This window comes from Ruditapes philippinarum, unplaced genomic scaffold (assembly GCF_026571515.1).
Source record: "Ruditapes philippinarum isolate M1 unplaced genomic scaffold, ASM2657151v2 ctg1542_1_1_1_1, whole genome shotgun sequence".
Taxonomy (NCBI): domain Eukaryota; kingdom Metazoa; phylum Mollusca; class Bivalvia; order Venerida; family Veneridae; genus Ruditapes; species Ruditapes philippinarum.
The window spans coordinates 24,706-49,112 of NW_026866829.1; the positions used below are offsets into that span (position 1 = coordinate 24,706).

Sequence of the window (24,407 nt, forward strand, 5' to 3'; positions counted from 1 at the left end):
AGGAATGTTATTTTTCACAATTTTTGGTATTCAATTTTTTTTAACCATTTATAACCAGAATTTAGTACATAGCGATAAAGGATGCAAATAATCTAATGCCCAAGATTTTGAAAGGTTACTATGGAAATAACTGGTTTGCTCTAAAATTTGCCAATATTATAATTTTTTGGCAGGAAAGCATTACACTAATAATGCCTTAATATAAATATTTGCCCTGAGTTTATACTAAAATATTCACTACTAATGACATAATTAGTTAATCTTGTACATCAATGATTAAATACTTCTGAACTAGATTAACTTATACAGGAAAAGCTGTAATAACATGCTTTAATCTACAATGATCCAAGGCAAATCACAGTGCTGAATTTCTATGCCAAAAATTCAATATATGTATAATTTAACAACATTTTTAAAACTTAAGCACTGTAACTTAACTACTGTGTAGATATAAAAAAAGTAGAAAGAAATAATCTAAACAGAGATCAAATGCTTTTTTTCCAGGATGATTTAAGAAATTGATAGTACGAAAATTTACTTATGAAATTTGTTACTACAAATATTTCAATGGCCAGTGTCAATTCAATTTTTCAACATTTCAGTTCAATATTTTCTTTAAGTTTTATAAAGTCAAGCAAAATAGTCTATCAACAATTGAAACTGGTGTAATTTTGGAATAATATTTCTTGATAAAAGAAGAAGCTCTGTCTAAACTATTATGTAAAAATATATCCCTTACTAGTAAGGTACTCTGAAATAGCAAAAACGTAAAACTTGTTTGTTTCAATACACTACAAAAATAATAACAACGAAAAGTCAACTATCATCTATAAATAGACCAGCAGGATTTCATGGCATCTCAAGAAAATAACACCATAAAGTCTGGCTAAAATAAACACTGACAAAATTTATTTAAGATTAAACAAGAAATTAACACAGTAAAACATTTTGTAGAATTAATACATGTGAGCCGCGTCACGACAAAACCAACATAATGGGTTTGCGACCAGCATGGATCCAGACCAGCCTGCGCATCCGGGCAGTCTGATCAGGATCCATGCTGTTCGCTTACCAACCTTATAACAAGTAATGAAACTGATAGCGAACAGCATGGATCCTGATCAGACTGCGCGGATGCGCAGGCTGGTCTGGATCCATGCTGGTCGCAAACCCACTATGTTGGTTTTGTCAACAAACATAGTAAGATTTACTTCCCTTGGCACCCAGTACACGAGTACTTAACCAAAATAATCTAAAATATGACCACCTGAACCAGACTGGTTCTCAAAATAAAAACAAAAAAACTTGTTTTTGTCAAAAATGAAACTTACTGTACACCAGTCAGATCATCACCAAACTTTTCCTGTTGCTTCCAAAACTCACTTCCAACACGGACTGAAATGTGACATCATTCAGATAACAAAATCTGCATATCATTTACAGTAATACGTCACATTCATAATAAAATACTCATCATTATTTAGGCAAAACTTCTAAGCTTAAATCAAAGTATCTATATAGTTTAAATCAGTTAATTTAATATTGCTCACAAATGTTTATGTCTTAAGAACCTAAAGAATCATTTGCAATGTCTCAAGGATTAATTTATATTGTTATCATATTGAGGTAAATAAAGCAAGGATAAGTTGAATTTTAACCATTCTCTTATACTATATAGACTGTAGAATTTGATATTGATAGTTAAAATCTATTTCATGCAATGACAGTCTGCAATTTCTACTCTTTTCATGTAAAAAAAATTGAATTAGCTTTTCTATTTCAATTGAAATTTTTATTTCATTTTACAGTCTAACTTGCCCATGCGACCACGTGTATTAAGCGACTTTTGTCTTAAACGACCACTTTAAATTCCCCCCGATCATTTTCTCTCTATATCTTTAATGTATTAAGCGACTTTTGCTCAACGCGACCAGCGACCGCTAATTAGTCACCTAATTGAGATAAAGCTTTTCATTAAACGACCACTTTTACCTGTCAAGTAATTGTGTTTTTAGAGAACGCCGCTTTGTAATGTCACAAGTGTCAACAATCAAAACACAACAAATAAACGTGTGAAAAACTCTATTTCCCAAACCGTTTTAGCGTATGCAAATGAAGTTAAGTATACGTGTGACGTGTTTTATCCAATAATATTGGATAAATAATGCAACGCTCCGCCCCTTCTGAGATGGTGTATACGCTTCGCTTGTTGACATTTAGACTGCATTGAATTGACCTTGAACTTTATCAGCAATTAAATTTATCATAACAATTAGATGTGGTGTGTTTATTTCAAATGAAAAAATGCACAACAGAAAACATCTTCACTAATAGGGTTTTCGTGTTGGAGACAAGGAAAAACAACAGAGAAGTTAACAAATTCTGGAAAAAATGTCAAACATGTACGTAATGGATCAAAACTATTTTGCACCCTTATTTGTCAATAAATATCAGAAAGTTATTTATTACATTTGCATCCATTTAGATTATCGGAGCGTACTAATTATTCAACATTTATATAAAAATGAAGTTGAAAAACATTCCTACCACATAAGAAAGATGTCATTTATAAATTTTGACTTTTATATCATGCTGACTGTCTTAAGAGACCGTTTCATTAAGTGACCGTTTTGGGTCTTTCCCTTGCGCGGTCGCTTAATACACGTTTGACTGTATTACCAAAATTTGGGAAATATCTTTATTTTAATACCTATCTGCAATTTCATTTCATTAACTGACTTTGGGCTAATTTTTATACTTACATCCTTTTCCATAATCTACAGCAGGGATAGTTCTATCTATGATATATCTGTCCTCCTGGATTGCCCTGTAGTTATCAGCCTGATTCATAGCAAGATCTTCTGGACTCTTCTGTAGTAACTCTACAATAAGTAAAATAAAGAAAAATAAAAAATAAAAACAATAGAAAAAGTAAGAAAAATAAACAAACATGAGTTTGAGTTCTACTTTTATTGAGTTTAGGTATAAGTGTAACATCATTCAGTCTGATACAAGGCCTTGAGGTTATAAACTTGTTTTTCCAAGTTTTTTCTTGAATCTCAGGATTACCATTGGTCAATGTACATAATCAAATACAAAATGTACCTGAGATCTGAGCTTTAGCTTAGAAAAATACTTATAACCCTTGACCCTGTTCTCCCTACTTAGCTTTATGGACAGGTAATATCATTATATACTCATTATCTAAATCCAATGTCTACTTATGAATTGAATTTAGCTGTCAAATATACATCCTGTTTTGGCCAAAGTGGTGGTATCCAATATATACTTTATTGGACAGTTGAGTGTATGACCTTTTTTCATCAAGGATAAAAATAGTCAACAAGAAAGTCCATATGTTTAAACAGATACAGAATGTTCAAATGGCAGCCAAAGATTTTTCTTCATGCATTATGGAAAAAACTTAAGTATCTAAATGAGAAGCATACACATGCCAGCCTCAACAAAACTGTTAAAATTTTGTGTTATTACTTCATCATAATAAAGAGGTTTGTCTGTCTAAATTGAGCATTTACCGGTTTTGTTTGATTATATTTGATGCAAACAAGATTGCATTTGAGAAAAATGCTATGCCACCGCAATAAAACAACACTAAATAGTAGTGTAGGAACAGATTTTTTTGTTTCTATACAATTGAAAATTGTCATAATGCATATCTAATTCTTATTATCAGATTAGTGGTTAAATCTATTGTTAACTCAATAAAAGATCAGAGTAGGAATATATCAATGCACTTGAGTCTAGTGAATTTGGTGGTGAAGGTCATATTTCACACAGCCTAAAATTTCATGACTGCATCAAAGGACAACATGTAATACACTTTGTCAAAATCTAGGTCAGCTGATATCAAAGTTCACTTTTAATTTTGACACTAGAGGCAAAATTTGAACAACTTTGGTAGAGTACCTATATATGATATCATTTAACAAATATTAAAGCTCTAAGCCTTGTACCTTCAGACAATAAGATTTTTTTGATTTTTTACTATATGTATATATTGAAAATCAATGACCCCGAAGCGGGGGCAATTTTGACCCCAGGGCTATAATTTGAACAATCTGGGTAGAGGTCTATCAGACAATGCCTTATGCAAAATATCTACGCTCTAGGCCATTTGGGTCTTTACAAGAAGGTATTTTAAATTTTTACTATATGTACATATAGTGAAAATCCATGACCCCCGGGGCAGGGCTGATTTTGACCCCAGGGCTATAATTTGAACAATATTGGTAGAGGTCTACCAGACAATGCCTTATGCAAAATATCTAAGCTCTAGGCCTATGGGTCTTTACAAAAAGGTATTTAAGTTTTTACTATATGTACATATAGTGAAAATCAATGACCCCCGGGGTGGGACCGATTTTGACCCCAGGGCTATAATTTGAACAATCTTGGTAGAGGTCTACCAGATAATGCCTTATGCAAAATATCTAAGCTCTAGGCCTTTTGGGTCTTTACAAGAAGATTTTTTAAATTTATTCTTATAATTCCTTTTGGTTGCCATGGCAACCAGATTTCTGCATGGAATTAAATTCTTTGAACAACTTTGGAAGCCCTTCACCCAAGGATCAATCCTGCCAAGTTTGGTTGAAATTGGACTAGTGGTTTTTCACAAGAAGATTTTTTAAGTTCACTATATAATCTATATAACACACACACACACAAATAAACAAACGAACAAACACACACACACACAGGTGAATCGCTATATGCCACCGCATCGCAGATGCTGCGGTGGCATAAAAAACTTGTGTTTCACCATCATTGTTATTAATTATTATAATAAGGGGATATTTCAACTTTACTGACAGAAGAAGACCTAGGATCATGTACATTCATATTTTAGGCACAAGCAGGTACCCGAGTAAAACCGCCAACTTATCTCAAGCAAGTTAGGTATTTATCTAACACAGTGGGATGTGAACCCAAATCCGCAAAAGAATCTTGAGAATGCCATAACTGGCCTTAGCTTTAATTAAGTAAGTACATATTGTTATTATCATATAAAATAACAAATTGTTTACTTGAGATATATCCCTGCTGCTTTTTCCTCTCCATCATTTTAAGTTGCCAGTTGCGTAAAGCATTACTCTCATTGTTACGACCCCATTTGTCATTGTCATAGCGACGTTTCTTTTTCTCATACTTCAAGGTCAGAGCAGATGACTGCATGTCTTCTTTCCTTACAGTTGCTATGTCCTGTGAAAACATTCATACATTACTTTATGCCATTTATATATATTTGTTGCTGTGTTCTTAAATTACCTGACTAACTCATTTAAAAGTTCTGATTACCAAAACATTTATTTTACCATCTAAAGACTTAAAAATAAAATCCATTGTCTAATCACCAAAGCAAACCATTAAGTCAAAGTTTTGGTAAAATAACACATGAACTGTAATTTCTTTTATAATTGTTTCATGTTTACTTGAAATAAAATATGTGACCAGTATATTACCATAAGATCGCCACGATCAACGGCTTCCTTCTGGAAGTCCTCGTAATTTCCCAGAATGCTGTGGGCTACCACATTACCTGCAGCATCATACCTCGGTCCAGCAAAACCTGTCACAAATATTAAAAAAATTAGTCATGAAATAGTGGATTGTTTGACCTTACAAAATTAGGGTCACATACTAAAGCATTAAATGTAACAGGTACAAGACTAGTCTAGGCTATTTCATTAACTGATCATGTTTCAATGGTAACAAACTTAAATAGAAGGCTTATGAATATCTCAATTTTCCAATAATTTCAAACATTTGATTTACTTTACTTAAGTCTACCACAAATACCTTACATTTAATATTTTTCATGTAAAAAAAATCTATAAAAAACATTGATTGTGAACACAACAAGAGCTATCGGTAGGACAGCACGCTCGACTATTCTTAGTGCTTGATAGTAAAAGAGCCTTGATAATGTTAAATTTTTTAAGTTCACAAAAGGGCTATTTTTTTTTATAAATTCATGTTATAGACCTCAGAGAGAGTCTAATTATACAGTATTGGCTTGACTATTCGGAAGGTAATGTCACAAGGGTGTTTTATTGAGAATAATAATACTAATTACCTATGAATACATAAATTTGACAGAAAAGGTACAAAGGCTTGTTATTAAGATGTTTTATCAAGTAAGTCACTGCTTTATTATTATGAATGCATAAAATCGTCCCAAAAAAGGCACAAACCCTTCAGTAGTTATTGAGATAACAGCTTACAAACAAAACTTTACCATGAATTTCTAAGTTAAAAAGGGGAGAAAAATCAGCCTAAATGCAAGATAGAATTATGGATCTTTGTCAGTGACCTACAATTATGACCCTAAATGCATATGTGAAGTTTTAAATAAATATCTTTAATAGTTATTGAGATATGTAAAATTTGCATATAAACATTAACCAAGAGACTAAGTAGAAAAGGGGATATGAATCAGCCTTAATGCAAGATAGAGTTATGGAACTTGGTCAGTGACATACAATTATGACCCTCCAATTATGACCCTAAGTGCATGTGTAAAGTTTCAAGTAAATATCTTTGAAGACCTTTAACCTTTAACCAAAATTTCTAAGTTTCAAAGGGGCAAATAATTCTGCAAATATTGCAGGCAGAGTTATGCAATTTTGCAAACTGATGTACATTGTTTCTTTAAAATAGAATTTAAATTTCAATTGAATATCTCAAGCAATAATTGAGATATCTGACTTTACACAAAAACTTTAACCAAAATTTCTAAGTTAAAAAGGGGCATAATTCTGTCATTATTGTAGGCAGAGTTATCCAACTTGTCAATCTGATGTACCTTGTTACTATAAATAAGTATTGTAAGTTTCAATTGAATATCTTAAGCAATAATTGAGATATTTGACTTTACAAAAAACTTTAACCAAAATTTCTTAGTTAAAAAGGGGCATAATTCTGTCAATATTGTAGGCAGAGTTATCCAACTTGTCAATCTGATGTACCTTGTTACTATAAATAAGTATTGTAAGTTTCAATTGAATATCTCAAGCAATAATTGAGATATTTGACTTTACAAAAAACTTTAACCAAAATTTCTAAGTTAACAAAAGCTGTCACAGGAGACAGCGAAGCTTGACTAATAAAATACTGGACGCAGTAAGGAGGACAAAACTATGAAAGAAAAATCAATTATGTATAATTATGTATTAAGTTATAGTAAAAAAATAATATTTGTTAACATAAATTCCAAGATCAAGGGGAATAATTCTAGAAATAGTCATGCTAGAGTTATGGACCTTGTCACACAACATTTGTGTAATGATAAGAAATATATATTTGAAGTTTGAAGTAGATACCTTAAAAAGAAAAGAAGTTATTATGTTTCTTAAAGAAAATCCTAAGTTCAAAGAGAGATAAATCTGTAAATATTGCATCAAGAGTTATGAACAATGTCACATAAAATGTAATTGTTGATAAGGAATAAGTATTTGAAATTTGAGGTAGATACCTTTAAAAATAAAAAAGTTATAATAAAAAATAACATTTTTCTAGTAAAAAAATCTAAGTTTATGGGGAGATAATTCTTGCAATATTGGTGCTAGAGTTATGAACCTTGTCACATAAGATGTGGATGATGATAACGTGAACATATTTGAAGTATGAAGTTGATCCCTTTAGAAATAAATAAATAACAGTAAAAAAAAAATTTTTATGGAAAATTCTAAGTTCAAAGGGAGATAAATCTGAAAATATTGGTGCTAGAGTTATGAACCTTGTCACATAAGATGGGGATGATAATAACGTAAATACATTTAAAGTATGAGGTTGATCCCTTAAGAAATAAAGAAGAAACAGTAAGAAATAGTACTTTTTGAGGAAAATTCTAAGTTCAAGGGGAGATAAATCTGAAACTATTGGTGCTAGAGTTATGAACCTTGTCACATAAGATGGGGATGATGATAAGGTACATACATTTGAAGTATGAGGTTGATCCCTTAAGAAATAAGGAAGTAACAGTAAAAAATAGTATTTTTTAAGGAAAATTCTAAGTTCAAGGGGAGATAAATCTGAAAATATTGGTGCTACAGTTATGAACCTTGTCACATATGATGTGGTTGATGATAAGGAACATATATTTGAAGTTTGAAATTGATACCTTAAGAAATGACAAAGTTATAGTGAAAAATATTTTACTGCACCAAAACTTTAATCTAAAATCTGGACGCGGACGCCGACCCCGACGCCGGGGCGAGTAGGACAGCTTTCCATATACTTCGTATAGTCGAGCTAAAAAGGGGCATAATTCTGTCAATATTGTAGGCAGAGTTATCCAACTTGTCAATCTGATGTACCTTGTTACTATAAATAAGTATTGTAAGTTTCAATTGAATATCTCAAGTAATAATTGAGATATTTGACTTTACAAAAAACTTTAACCAACGCAGACGCGGACGCGGACGCTGACGCCGACGCCGGGGCGACTACAATAGCTCTCATATTCTTCAAATAGTCGAGCTAAAAACGCCATACATCCTTAGTCAAAATATTTTAATGACCCAAAACTTGATTCTGTGATATTTTTGTTCCTTGTCAGAATCAAGCTTCTTTCTATTTACACAAAAAAAGCACAATTCCTCAACTTTAAGTATAATTATTAGGACTACAAACATCCTATAAATCATTTATCTCAAAGATATGAAAAGATTTTTTTAACAGACAAGTTCATGTACACTTCACAATACCTGACAGGTCCATAGGTTTAACAGTGGCATCTGGTGGAGCAGGTTTGGCAACTGTCACCCTGTAAAAACAGTTTTGTCATAATGAAAACTATCAATTGCGGGTATAGCAGAAAAAAAGATACATGAATAGTTTGTAGTTTTATTGTGGGCAGGATTAATAAGGTCAAACGGACCATGTAAAGGTCAAATGAAAAACCACATTTTCAGATTTACTGGTTGACGAAGATCTCTGCATGATTTCAGGCACTGATGGCATCTGGAGAGATTTGCACAAATTCAATCTAGCAAATTTGTTAAAAATCATATTAAAAGACAAATTCACCAATGTATGTGATTAAACTCTGACCTCTAGATTGCCTCTTAATCAATGGAATGATTTATGAAATATTGTAGTCAATAAATTACTAATTTACTATAACTGAATGGAACAACTTACACTTTAGGTTTAGGTCTGTTGAGCTCCTCGGCTGGTTTTAATTTCCTGACAGTCAGTCTTTCTGTTACAGGAGTTTTTCTACCTGACTCAGGTGGGCGAGGTTCCCTTACCTGTAATAGACTTATTGTTTATTACCTTAAACCATGTATATACCTTAAAATCTAAGAAATAGTTTATATCATTAAAAAATCTATTGTATCATACAATAAAAATGTTAATTTATTTTGCCATTTCTTAACACAGTAAAATATACAGAATGCTGTGATAATAAAGAAAGCAATTCAGGTATAATGATACATAAAATGTTGTCCTAAAAATTCAAATTGTATTAATTGTCTTAATTCTCTAGAACTTATAAAAGGTTAAGCAAATTGTGGGGGTAATAAGATCTTGTCTCCGCCTTGCCATGCCCAAGTCAACTCTCTGTCAATAATTTTAACATTTTAATACAAATGGAATTTTAAATTCATGTAAAATTTTTATCAAAACAAGATTTTGAACTAATGTCTTAAGAAGAAGTTGGGAACATTGACATCACCTTGACAAGTTCTTCATCTTTTATCTGCAGTTTTTCAATTTCTTCATTCCAGATGACATTGCGGGCGGAAGCTGCCGACTCATCAGGCATTGCATCTTGGGAAGGTGTTCCCGACTTGTCTGGAGTACCATCTCTTTTTCGATTTTTCAGCTTATCTGTGAAAATAAAGACATTACAAATCACATGTTTTATTCTGTAATGATTTTACACTGACAGATTCTTCTGCTGGCTGATAAACAGTTGATAAATATTCAGAATAAAAACACTGGATTAAATATAGAAAAGTAATTAGGAGATCATACTATAACTTGACAAAATTACAAATGACTTAATCATATAATCATAAAAAAACTTAATCCTGTGCTATTGTTTTATACAATAAGGAATCAGTGATAATAAATATATATGCATTTTAAAGTTTTTTTCTTTTTTTAAACAAAACAATTTCTGTATAATTACCATCTTAAAAATAAATTCTGTTATGTATTGGGCTATGCATCAATGTAACTTGATAATTAAATAAATATGTTCATCAGTTATTGAGATAAAAAAATATTATCTCAATTTTATACTTACGGCTCATCTCACTATCAAAGCAAAACTGTTTTTTGCCAAAAGTTCAAACAAAAATCACCATAAACAGCAAAAGAATAAAATTTTAACGATAAAAAAAAAAACATCTAAAAATCCAACAAACTTCAAAAGAACATCACCACTATAACACACTATAGTCAAGTTTTAAACAAGTTTACTACACTAATATTAGTTCATTGACTATTCAAAATATTTCAACAAATCTTATAAAAAAATTCTTTTATCCAAGCATTTCTGATAACAAAGTGACTTAATGCCAAACCAGTCTAACTAATTTGCATAAAGTTTAAATGTTACGCTAGTAAACCAGTCAAATTGTAATCATTAAAACATAAATCTGTTAACACAGTCTACTGAATAGCCATTTATATTATAGACCCAAGAAATAAAAAAAGATATATATCAGAGTTTGATTGTTCTGTAGAGTTATCGCAGCTCCATGGCGATGTACGTTGCTTGCAAAGTTTATTGCCTCACTGTCAATAATCTTATCACGCTTGAAAATCAATTTTGTCGTAATTCAAGATTACCAATTAGAAAAAAAAGTCTAATTGTAATTCAGTGATCTTGTTTAAATAACAACAGATATACAGATTGATGGATAAATACAGTATTCAAGTACATAACATATTAGATCAGTCACAAAAAAATCATTGGTATGGTTAAAGAAAGTGAAGAAACCGAGTAATTGTTAACAAAATCCCTGAAGATAAAAACCATTAACCCTTTAAGTGCTGGAACTGAAAAGGTTAAGCCTTTGCCACCAATATAGAGCCAGGCCAGCCTGCACAGCTGTGCAGTCTCACCAGGCTCTATACTGTTGGCTGACAAATTTTAGATACTCAAATTGATATCCCTAAAATTGATAATGGACAGTCCCATAAATGGAAGAGGGACAAGACTGTGTAAAATATGCAGCATGTTCAGGGTTAATCTTTACTCGGTTTAATTTGCATCATTGCCATGCTATGCTTTAGTTTAAACATATTTATTCCTAATAGTACACATAATATATAATTATATTCACATACAGGCATTCAGCACACAAAATTAATACATAATGGAAAAGGATAAGAACAAAAGACAAGTCTTCTCCTTTATAATGCCATGCTTTAAATAAATTTTCAATTGTAAGCATTTGAAATTTCAATATCAAAATGCCAGCTTAATACTGGGTCATTCATCATTTTTAGGGAAAATTTTCAAGTATTTACTAAGTTGATTAGCGCAGTGCAGACCATGGTAAGTTTGGCTAATCTTGGTCTGCACTGGTGACATCCATGTTCATCTGCTGCTTAACATAAAGCTATGAGTTAAAGTAGTTTGCAGTTTCATTAAATTTTATCCCTGCATTAATTCAGGTTCAATACCAAAGTGATTTTTGCCATTAAATATCATGATGCAAGACTTATATTTTAACTAAACCTGATTATAACACAATTACAATTAATTATGTAAATAACACCCTGGTCAGGCCTGTACACCTCTTTTTGTATATGATGATTGTATACCAGCATCAGAAAGAAGAAATCTAAATGAATTACAAATCCAGGTGCTTACGGAATATATGCAATATCCATATTTTTATACAGTACATTTTTTTAATTTTACCAATTAAATATGGTGCTATATCAGTCAAATATATTTCATATTTTTTAAAAGTAAATATGAAATATAAATATGAAAGTGGGCAGAGTCAAAACTCATATTTATTTCAAGGGACTTCTTTCGTCATTTTGTTTGAAAATCTGACAAATAAAAACAACTTTTTGTTGAATTTTGTTTTGAAAACTATCTAGAATGATAGAAGTGGTCTAACTAAGAAAATAAATCCAAACACCAATATCTTTAATTCAGTTATTAACGCTGTACAGACATTTAAAGAGTTGTTTACGTGACATCACAATGTAGCACCAAATATCGCGTGCAAAACAAGACGCATCTATAAATAATAATATTACTGCGCGCTGTTCAATTGCAGTTGCGTAGAAAGCAAGGGGGTTCGTAACCATTTTTTTGATAATGAAATTAAATAAAAAGGTTATTTTTTCATTTTTCATGAAATATGGTATATATTTTCACTCAACATGATAAAATGCCACATATTTTCACTAGCCCTCCCGGCTCGTGAAAATATGTGGCATTTTATCATGTTTTGTGAAAATATATTCCATATTTCACACAAACGAAAAAATATCCTCTTAGTATTTGAAAAATTATACTCCATCACAGTGCAAAAAGAAAGCCAAGAAATAATATCATCACTGGACTTTATTGCTCACTTTTCAACAACAGAAAGAAGATTCCTAACAATTATTCCTTATTCCAGTAACTAAGACCTTTCTAGGAAATGTCAGTGGAACAAAATTGTTTCACTTCATACAATATGTTAGCATCACAAAATTGATCTCAATATGGCAACATTGAGATTTTCAGATCCTTTCATATAATGTTACATCAAATACGTCTTGAATTGATGAAAAATATATTAATCCAAACAGATGCCAGATACACAACAAATCAAAACCCACAACCATTGTAATTCACAGATTTCTGTTGAACTTCAACAAATATCCAAAAATAAGTTACATATGATGTATACACAAACACAATGTTATTTAGGAAGAAAAATGGGTTTCTTAAAAGTTTTAAAAACAAAAAGATTTAAATTTTTTAAACGCAGAAAGCCCTTCCCTTTCAAAACCATGTGTAGAACCCAAATTGACTTTTCCTACCGATCTTTCCCCAGTAAATGCCTGCAACGTGAATTTTACCCGACACGTCTTTACTTTTTTCTAGGGAACATTTTTTTAAACCGATTTTTTAAATTTTTACGTTTTCCTTTTTTAAAATTTTCCCGTCTTGATTAAATTCCACATGTCATAATTTTCTATATCCTAAATCGTTAGTGCATATAAGAAATTAATATTTGCAAATGAAATGCTAATCCATGTTAATCCACCCCAAAACCCTGATTTTTAAAATAAAAAACCCTTTTAAATTTAAGGCACTAAAAAACAAGGAAAATTCTTTAAAAAATTTGTTTTTTTTAAATTTGGGGGGGACAGGCCTGAAGCTCCCCCAAGGGTAAAGCATTTTATAGCAGGTTTTTTAAAACCTTTCTCTAACAAAAAAAAGAATAAATATCAAACAGCCCTACTTCCTTTAATAACTTTCTTTTATTACCCCATCCCTGTCAGCCTACATTTCCCCCCATTACCCCTATCCCCCCAACTCCTGTAATATCCAGTCTGTATTAGTATAATGAATTTGCTGTATCGTTTTTACAAGTTATCAATTATGAAAAATAAGCTGATAAATCACTGTTATGTCATTAAAACTTTTTTTTCATTTCTGTTCAGTTTAAAGTCATTCCAATAAATTGCAGTCATTATTTCGATTTCCTTAGTTACTTAACAGAAAACTTTCAAGTCTATAATATTATATTATTGCAAAAATGCCACATTTTTTATTAAAAATTTTGTTAAAGGGGCTCCACTGAGGTTTAAAAGCCTAAAAACATAACATTTGAATTTCTTACATACATAAGCTGGGGCACTTTAAACAGAAATGTATGCAAAGATAGTTAAGAAATATACTTTGAAATAAATTGAAAATCGTATTTTTATGCTTTTCTTAGCCCGTTTTGAGTGAAAAGCATTTATACGTCTTTCATTTTGTTTCATTTTTTTACAATTTGAATAATTATTCCGGAAAAACGAAGTGCGCGAATGATCTGAAATTTTGCACAAAGATAAGTGGTCTAAACCTACTTCAAATGGTCCATTTATCTGGAAAAAATATTTTCAGTCCCAAAAAACCTCAGTGGAGTCCCTTTAAGCATATTAAGTGAATATTATAGAATGATGAAACATCCATAATTTTTTTAATCATTATATGAGCATATATACCAAACATGTGTCCTGGATTATAAAAAGTCATTTTTTCACATGATAAATTGATCAAAATACACACAAAATATATTATCTCAAATTACCAGTTGAAGTTCCATGGTAACATAAAAAAATATTAAAGGGAGGTAACTGCCAAAATAAGAAACAAAATGTGCAAAAGAAATGGAAAAAAAAATGTAAAATATCCTTTTTACCTTTAAATTAATAAAAAAAGTAAAAATGTAATGAAAGATTAAAAAAATCAAAAATGTGAAAAAAAATCAAGAAAATTATACAAGTTTTTCCTAAACTTAAATACAATTAAATTCCTAAAATGTATATCCCTCTTTGTTATCAAAAGTGCACTATGTTTTCCTTCTTCATTTCTAAATATAAAAACATGAAGAAAAGCACCTGAGATAATATCAATATTCCTTGTTATAGCTGACAATAAACTGTCATTGAATTTAATACAATATTCCAGGCTGTTCCATTAATAATTCAGACAATTATTACAATAAATACCTCTCAATTTCATTGATTATTATTATTCTAGGAGAAAAAAACACAACTAACAATTGACTTGTAAAATCGATTAGGATTCAATGTAATTTACTAGTAGTATTGTCATGTATTTATACATAATTTGTATCTCCCTCAGTGATGAATAAACTTTGATATCACAACAGTTGTAGATAAAAAATAAATGGTATGTTTCTTTTAATACTCTAAATCAATGTAACATTTATTTTGGTAAAATTTAGCTAACATTTAGGTTTAAAGCTACATAATTTGTTCTATGCCAATCTGACATGACTATGACATCAACAGTGTATATATATCTAATACTTTGTCTTTATAATGATTAGTTGATTACAGATTTGCTCCTAAGTTAATAGATTGATTCTATGTTTAAAGATATGTTTTTACATAACTGCCCCCAACCCCCTCCCCATCTATTTTTAGATTGACCCCTGTAACCATAGATTGATTCTTATAATGTTTATAGATTGATTCTTATAGTATTTATAGATTGATTCTTTAAATGTTTATAGATTGACTCTTTTAATGTTTATAGATTGTTTCTTAAATGTTTATAGATTGATTCTTATGATGTTTACAGATTGATTTTTTTAATGTTTATAGATTGATTCTCATTATGTTTATAGATTGATTCTTCTAATGTTTATAGATTGATTTTTTTTAAATATTTATAGATTGATTCTTATAATATTTATAGATTGATTTTTTTTTAATGTTTATAGATTGATTCTCATTATATTTATAGATTGATTTTTTTTAATATTTATAGATTGATTCTTACAATATTTATAGATTGATTTTTGTGTCGCCTCTACGGAGTAGTGGTGACATATAGGGATCACTTCTCCGTCGTCTGTCTGTCCGTCTGTCCGTCACAAAACTTGTCCGGACTACTCTTCATAAACCATTGGTGCAATTTCATCCAAACTTTACAGGAATGATCAGTACCAAGTTTAGTTGTGCATATTGTCAGCATTTTCCGGTTGAATGATTTTTTTCAGAGTTATGGCCCTTTAATAATTTTTATTTTTAAAGTTTGTCTGGACTACTTCTCTTATACCACTAATGCAATTTCAATGAAACTTTACAGGATTGATCACTAGCTCAAGTCCTTGGGCACATTGCACGGGTTTTCCGGTTGAATGATTTTTGGCCAAGTTATGGCCCTTTGATAAAAAAGGTGTTTTTTTCTGTGTGTTGCCAGATACACAAAAGCTTGTCCAGACTACTCCTCATGAACTACTGGTGCAATTTCATCCAAACTTTACAGGAATGATCAGTACCAAGTTTAGTTGTGCATATTGTCAGAATTTTCCGGTTCAATGATTTTTGTCAGAGTTATGGCCCTTTAATAATTTTTATTTTTAAAGTTTGTCTGGACTACTTCTCTTATACCACTAATGCATTTCAATGAAACTTTACAGGATTGATCTGTAGCTCAAGTCCTTGCGCATATTGCACAGGTTTTCCGGTTGAATGATTTTTGTCCGAGTTATGGCCCTTTGTTAAAAAGGTGTTTTTTTCTGTGTGTTGCCAGATACACAAAAGCTTGTCCCCACTACTCCTCATAAACTACTGGTGCAATTTCATCCAAACTTTACAGGAATGATCAGTACCAAGTCTATTTGTGCACTGTCCGTCTGTCTGTCCGTCTGTCACAAAACTTGTCCCAACATGAAATTGGCCATTATGAGGCGACACATGTGATCACTGATCGATCTTGATATTTGTTTGGGTCGTCAGACCAAACAAATAATGGTAGCGAAATTTCAGAGTCTAATGCTGTTAATTGCAAATGCAGAAAGTAGTCCACTTTTTTGAAGCGGTTACTTCCCTTTTAATGTACACTAACGCCGAAAAATTCAGGGGAGATCACTGCGTAAAGATGGTCAAAGACAGGCGCATTAATTTTCAAGCAAAATAATTCCCGAATGGTCGAAGATTTCTTATATTGTTTTATTGTATTTTCTGATCGAAAATAAGTAAATACAAAGCGGACATTCAATCTCTGACACAGAAGTTTACGACAAACCTAACAACAAGTAGTTCTCAAAACAGCTTAAAACTAGCGATTTAAAAGAAAGAAATATTTTTATTTTGTTACAAGTATCCATCAAATTACAACGCATTCAAAGTTTAAAAATAGCGTTGGCTTATAGAATTGTCAATAAATGCACAATCACAAATTACACGGATGAATATAATTTTATCAATGAAAATACTATTTTTAGCGATGTCGATTACCGAATACTACACAAACCGAGTAGTGGAATACATAGATTCTACATGTCGAACTGTTTGGGCGAGAAGATTTTCGCTTAATTATTTACTTCAATTTTAAACAACAGGTCTTTTCTGAACAAAATACCTCAAAATTAATAAGGTACAAACCCTAAATGCAATGGAAGTTCTAAATATAGAATGACTTGATGTTATTCAGACATTGTATGTATACTTTCTCTGTGGTGCAGGGGTAACGCGCTCGCTTAGTGAGTGGGAGGTCTGGAGTTCAAATCCCAGTCGAGGGAACTTTTTTTTTTTTTTTTTAATTCTTTTTTTAGTGTCTTTGTTAAGGAAGTAGCCATGATATCAAGGATAAAGTGTGGCTGTCGTAAAAAATGAACATAAATGATTTTTTGATGCAACTCTAGTTATGCAGAATTCCATATGTATCAAACTCGGTGCCCTTTCAAAATGAATTATATAATAGAAAAAAAACTTATACAGGAAAAACATACAGATAACAGTAATTTTAGATTGCAAAAAATCAGAAAAAAACCACAGACTTGCAGCCCCTTTTTATTCCCTTATAAAATAATGCTTATAGTAAGCTCCAGGGGTTATTTTAATTTTTAAACAAAAAGTTTAAAATCGTTACAAGCCCCTAAAATTAAGTAATAAAAGGTTTTTTTCAGACTTTTCATAAAATTCCCGTGGGAAAAGGGGTTTTTCGCTCGCTTGGGGAAACAAGGTCTGGAGTTTTAAAACCCCCGTAAAAAAAACTCTTTTTTTTTCCAAAATTTTTTAAGTTAAAAATTGGATTTAAAAACCCCGTGTTTTCAATTTTCTTATAGCCAATTTTTTAAAAAATAAAACGCTGGAAAGCATTGTTGGCACTATACATATAATCTCACAACCTGTACCTTTCTTACATTCTGAGACCCAAACAAATTCAGCACCTTCTGTGCTTTGATTTTTAATGTTTATAGATTGATTCTCAATATATTTATAGATTGATTCTTTAAATGTTTACAGTTTGATTCTTATAATATTTATAGATTGATTTTTTTAATGTTTATAGATTGATTTTTTTTAATGTTTATAGATTGATTCTTATTATATTTATAGATTGATTCTTTTAATGTTTATAGATTGATTCTTATAATGTTTATAGTTTGATTCTTATAATGTTTATAGTTTGATTTTTTAAAATGTTTATAGATTGATAATTATAATGTTAATAGTAGTTTGATTTTTTTAATGTTTATAGATTAATTCTTTAATGTTTATAGATTGATTCTTATAATTTTTATAGATTGATTTTTTTATTGTTTATAGATTAATTCTTTTAATGTTTATAGATTGTTTCTTATAATTTTTATAGATTGATTTTTAATGTTTACAGATTGATTCTTATAGTATTTATAGATCGATTATTTAAATGTTCATAGATTGATTCTTATAATGTATATATAATGATTCTTTTAATGTTTAAGATTGACTCTTAAGGTATATGTATTTATTCCTTTGCTTAAAGACTGAATCCTAGATGTATAGACTGATTCCTACAATTTTTATAGATTGATTCCATTGTTTTATATTGCCTCTTATTTCAAAGATTGATTTTCATGCTTATATAATCACTCCTTTAATGTTTACAGATTTGCTCTGATGTTAATAGATTGAGTCCTAAGTTTATAGATTGAGTCCTAGGTTTAGAGACTGAGTCCAAGGTTTATAGATTGTGTCCTATGTTTAAAGATTGAGTCCTAGGTTTATAGATTGAGTCCTAGGTTTATAGATTGTGTCCTAGGTTTATAGATTGTGTCTTAGGTTTATAGATTGTGTCCTAGGTTTATAGATTGTGTCCTAGGTTTATAGATTGAGTCCTAGCTTTATAGATTGAGTCCTAGGTTTATAAACTGAGTCCTAAGTTTATAGATTGAGTCCTAACTTTATAGATTGAGTTCTAGGTTTAGAGACTGAGTCCTAGGTTTATAGATTGTGTCCTAGGTTTATAGATTGAGTCGTAAGTTTATAGATGGAGTCCTAGATTTATAGCTGAAGTCCTAGGTTATAGACTGAGTCTTGGGTTAATACAGTCCTAGGTTTATATAAATTGTTTCCTAACAAGCCATTAATTCTTAACTTACCGTATGTATATATAATATACTAATTATAAACATTGTTATAGCAATTCATATTCAATAATATTATAGCATTATGATAATATTGATAGAGATAAAAGCTGTTATAATTCCAAAAATAAATATTTAAAATAATCCTACAGAAATTCAATACACCTTAATTTTAGTCCTATACAAATAAGTCTCTTAAATGTACTTTATTAAGCCACATTATTACAAGAATGTCAACAAAATTCTGTTCACAAAGTAACAAATTAGCCAATTTAAAAAGATGCTGTTTTTATAAGCCCATTGGTATAAAATAGTTAAATACCTGTTTCCCATTTTTCCTATGTAAGCTCTCCAATTATGAAATTATTTTACTTTTAAAGTAAATTTCTTAAAACAAAATATTTATAAAGGAAAATATAATTCATCATATTAATTTTACTTTTTCTAACTCATCTAACAACCTGCCACGAATTTTCCCATTTTTTCCACTTAAACAGAAAATTGTCAATATTAAAACACATACACACTTCTTAAAACTCACTTCTTAAAACTTGTCTTATAATAAAATATTTCACAAAATTCAGCCTGACCTCCTACATGATCAAAAATCACTTTAAAACACTCTTACATTTCTTTTGAGATTTGAACTAGTGAACTGTCAACATAAATACATGCTATTCATTCCTATTAAAAAAAATCTCTCACAATTTTCTTTGCACTTTTTGAATTCTTTTCTTTACCATCATTTGACATTCGAAAAAGGCTTTCAATAGTTAATTATAAAGAAATACTTATTAAATTCTTTCAATACTTTGATAATTAACTGCACGATCAAATGTATGTAAAAAATTTAAACTAAAATAAATCTATAGTCAATCATTTTTTTCCTGTATACGATGCTTTCAATCTGAAGACAAGAGTTTCAAGTTACCAATAAGAATTTGATATTTACGAAAAATAGATTTGAGCCCCGTCACGACAAAACCAACATAGTGCTTTTGCGACCAGTATGGATCCAGACCAGCCTGCGCATCCCCGCAGTCTGATCAGGATCCATGCTGTTCCCTTACCAACTCTATTACAAGTAGAGAAACTGACAGCGAACAGCATGGATCCTGATCAGACTGCGCTGATGCCCAGGCTGGTCTGGATCCATGCTGGTCGCAAAGGCACTATGTTGGTTTTGTCGTGACACGGCTCATATTAAGTCTAACCATTATGCTTCCATAATATGGTTTTATATTTCTCGTCAATTTTTTTTATAATTAATCATGCTGTGAATGAAAAAGTGAAAATTAGAAAAAAAGACATTCTCTGCATAATAGTTGATAGGTGTTTTTCAAATTTGAAAAAGAATTATGTTACAGTTTGTTTATCTGCCTAAGATCAATTCTAAATTGAATTAACACAACACTTGTTTGTTTTGTGTATATTGCCAGTTTCTAACAGTATTTGAGCCATACACCTGCAGACAATTTCTAACTTTTCACCTGTTCAAGTCAAACTTTTGTTTGGTCAAACATTACATATCTAAGCTCGAAATGTAAATATAACTTTTAGCTTTTATTTGCCTCTCAGTTTAAATTGCAGGTACCAACCCCGTACCTATGTCATATGAGGACCTTTAAGCTCAACTTCCCAGAAATTAACCCTACCACTGTGTCATAAGGAAACATGGTTGGTAAAATAAGAGCCATGCACCATTACCAATAGGGCCACCAATTGTTTATTAAGAGATGATAGCTGCAATATAAACAAATTTATACTGGTAAAGTCCAGCAGTAAAGTTGAAATGTTTTTGATTGGCATCATCATAATAAGTTCTGCCAATCTGTCACTGAAAACTATGTAACATTCCCAACACTAAAATAAAACACTATCAAATCTAAAACTTGAACTCTGCCCCTCAAAGTGCATGATGCAGGCTGGCTATAACAGCTTATTTCAGTAAATTATTATTTCAAATCCATCCTTGATAGTAGAATGAATCAATTTCTCACTCCTCAAAATAAGTCTGATCAGGATCCATGCTGTTCGCTATCAGTTTCTCTACTTGTTATAGGATCCATGCTGTTCGCTATCAGTTTCTCTACTTGTTATAGGGTTTGTAAGGAAAAGCATGGATCCTGATCAGATTGCGCGGATACGCAGGCTGGTCTGGATCCATGCTGGCCGCAAACGCATTACGTTGGTTTTGTTGTGACGCGGTTCATTTTACTTATATACATGTATAGAAACTTTAATTTTATTTTTTACCTCAGAAATGTTATGACAAATTACATCCCCTTTAATTCTTATCTGTTTCAAGCAGACCCATTCTTTCTCTACCGAGATAATCCATTAAAACTGATGTCTTTCTCTTATTTTACATTAAATTTTACACTTATTAATTTACCTAAATATACTTTATACATAATATACATTACATGCATTAAAATTATATAAATCTATAGAATTAACATTATGATATCTTAATTCCAGTATCAATTCCACTTTTTTTCCTCTTCTATGAACAACACTCAAGTAAAAAAATGATAACATAAAAAACAACTTCTTCAATGTTTATGTTATACACACTTAAATATTACAAACTTATAATTAACCAAATCACATGACTCCATTCAAAGTTATAACCTTCATAGACATGACATTAGTTCATTTTTAGGAAGAATATATACTTTATAAATCAAGAAACCCATCTATACCTTATATTATTTATCACATATTGTCTGGGGTGATATTTTTTTATAATGACACACTGATAGAATCAAATTTGTACCTGAATAGCCCACAATGATATTTAAATTCAACAGTCATTGATATTTTATTGTTTCAACTAAACAAGGATTAAGAATGTCAATGGAGTGTATCAACACATAGATGTAAGTGATAAAAAATTTAATCATAAGATTTCTGAACAATCTTTTTGAAATAATGACACAAGGCTTCAATAAGATTTGTCAGAGAGCTGTAAATGCAAGAGCTGTAAATACAGGGTCGGTCTGTGAGGCAGCCAAGAATTTCCAAACATCTTTCGCAGAATAAGTTTTGTATGATTTGTTGGCAGAAAGACATAATTGTTACGTTTATATATAAGAGAATGGATTTACTGCATGACAACCTTCATCTGAGAGTAAAAATGCAAGTTGAGATTGAGTTACACAAGAAAATACAGGTAAAAACTAAATTATATTGCTTTGTATTACATAGAATAACCTTGAATAAAGTAATTAATGTAAGGGGAAAAATTACAAAAATATATTTTTTGAGTTATTTCCATCCAATACGCTTTGATAAGTAGAAACATTGCAATGTAAAAGCCAGTTAATAAAGTACTATTGAAAGAAACAATTATATTCTTTCTTTTTTTCTCTTTTTTTATGTTGCACCAACACAGTATGGTCATATGGCGACTTTCTCACATGAAAAAATCCAAAGTTCCTGTCGGGATTCGAGCCCACAGCGGTTAGGGAAATTATATTTATTAAAATGTTTTGTTATCACGTCATCATATAATAAGTCTCAACTTTGTGCAAATAGATTTTCATACAATACAGGGAAATAAATAATATTTTCTAAATAATATAAAACTGGTAAAAACAATATTATTTAAACACTTACTAATAATTGTATTTTGTGACATCAAACTTGAAGCACGCGCTTTAAAAACTCCCTTGCCAGATTCCTTTTTCATACTTTATTATTTGATTAAAAAAATCCACAAGAGAATATAAACAAAGATGTAATAATTTTAGAAACTTTTTTAAAAGTTAAGTTTCAAGATTTACAAGCCACAGAGACATTTTTTACACAAAAATATGACAGTTTCAATAAATGCCATATTTTGCTTTCATTGTCAGAATAGTGTCTACAGAATATGAGCATTAAGACGCAGACGTCATATTTCACTATGCTCTTGGTATCATAACATTAAACATACTTAAGACTACTTTAAGTGGTTACTTTAAGAAAATATATAGCACTAATCATACTAAATTTGGAAAATTATCCTTAAAACAAACATCAAGAGTATCTTAAGCCAAGCTAATCTTCTTAAACAAAGTTTCATTTTCTTTCATATACAATATCTTGTCAATAACTACCCACAAGAACCTAAAACTATCCACAGTCACCAAAACTACCAAAAAGTCTCATATTGAGCACAGAGTATATTTTTATCAGCATTTCCATGTTTACAAGCCATTCATATTATCAACTTAAATGGATTCTGTTTCATCTTCATCAGATAATGAACTAATACAGCATTCACTCTCAGACAAAATTCATTTAATTAAATTTTCATGTTCACTTTCTTTCTGCTGAAAAATCTGCACAGAAGATCTTGATTATATGTAAAATGTTACCAAACAAATTTTGTATATGTGTATTTTTAAAACAATGAAGTGTTGGATAATAAGGAGACATTAAAACAAAAATTGTGACCATACAAAGAATATTGTAAGTAACAATAAAAACAGATTTACTTCTATGGTATGTTGTTTTTCAAGTTTATACATCATATTTCAATATAATAACTATTATTTTTCAATATTAGTACTGTATAATTATATGAGCCATGTCACGACAAAACCAACATAATGGGTTTGCGACCAGCATGGATCCAGACCAGCCTGCGCATCCGCTCAGTCTGATCAGGATCCATGCTGTTCGCTATCAGTTTCTCTACTTGTAATAGATTGGTAAGCGAACAGCTAGATCCTGATCAGACTGCGCGGATGTGCAGGCTGGTCTGGATCCATGCTGGTCGCAAACCCACTATGTTGGTTTTGTCATGACATGGCTCAAACGTTTCTATAAAATAACTTACTGGCACTCCTCTTTCGAACCTCGGAGGTATTTGACGCAAGCGAGAGTTTTCTATCTGACACTGCAGGTAATGTACTGCGCCTACCACCGGCTGATGGCGGTGCAGAGTTATGTTTCGGTGCCGATGTTAGCACTTTCTGTACATTAGACACAACCTGCATTGACATACGTCTTCGAGAACTAGTATTTCCTGTACTTGCCATTTTTTTAAATCAACCACCTTACATTAATTAAATCTTACAAAATATTTTCTCAAAATTTAAGCAATTTAAAAAAAAAAATGCTACTTTTTCCACAGTTATTACATTCAATAAAAAACTTATTTCCAAAGTTTTTATATTCCATAATAAACTATTTCTAACACAATAATAGAATCTATCTCAAAACTATATAATATCATTAAATTTTCACCAAAAAATTTAATATAATGAATGCACTAGAATGGTTTCAAGGCAGGTTTGCTTTTACATGATCGCACAATTAAACAAACAG

General features: G+C 30.7%; 1 protein-coding gene across 1 annotated transcript in view; it reads right to left on the reverse strand.

Moving 5' to 3' along the window:
* Positions 1 to 24,407, reverse strand: part of LOC132733828 (MYCBP-associated protein-like) — a gene marked incomplete at its 3' end in the record, with an annotated part of 49,680 nt that overhangs the window by 18,533 nt on the left and 6,740 nt on the right. The window contains 7 exon segments of the mRNA XM_060720546.1: positions 1,332 to 1,395; positions 2,763 to 2,882; positions 5,046 to 5,220; positions 5,481 to 5,587; positions 8,727 to 8,785; positions 9,163 to 9,272; positions 9,701 to 9,855. Of these exon segments, the coding sequence (XP_060576529.1) occupies positions 1,332 to 1,395; positions 2,763 to 2,882; positions 5,046 to 5,220; positions 5,481 to 5,587; positions 8,727 to 8,785; positions 9,163 to 9,272; positions 9,701 to 9,855 (790 nt within the window).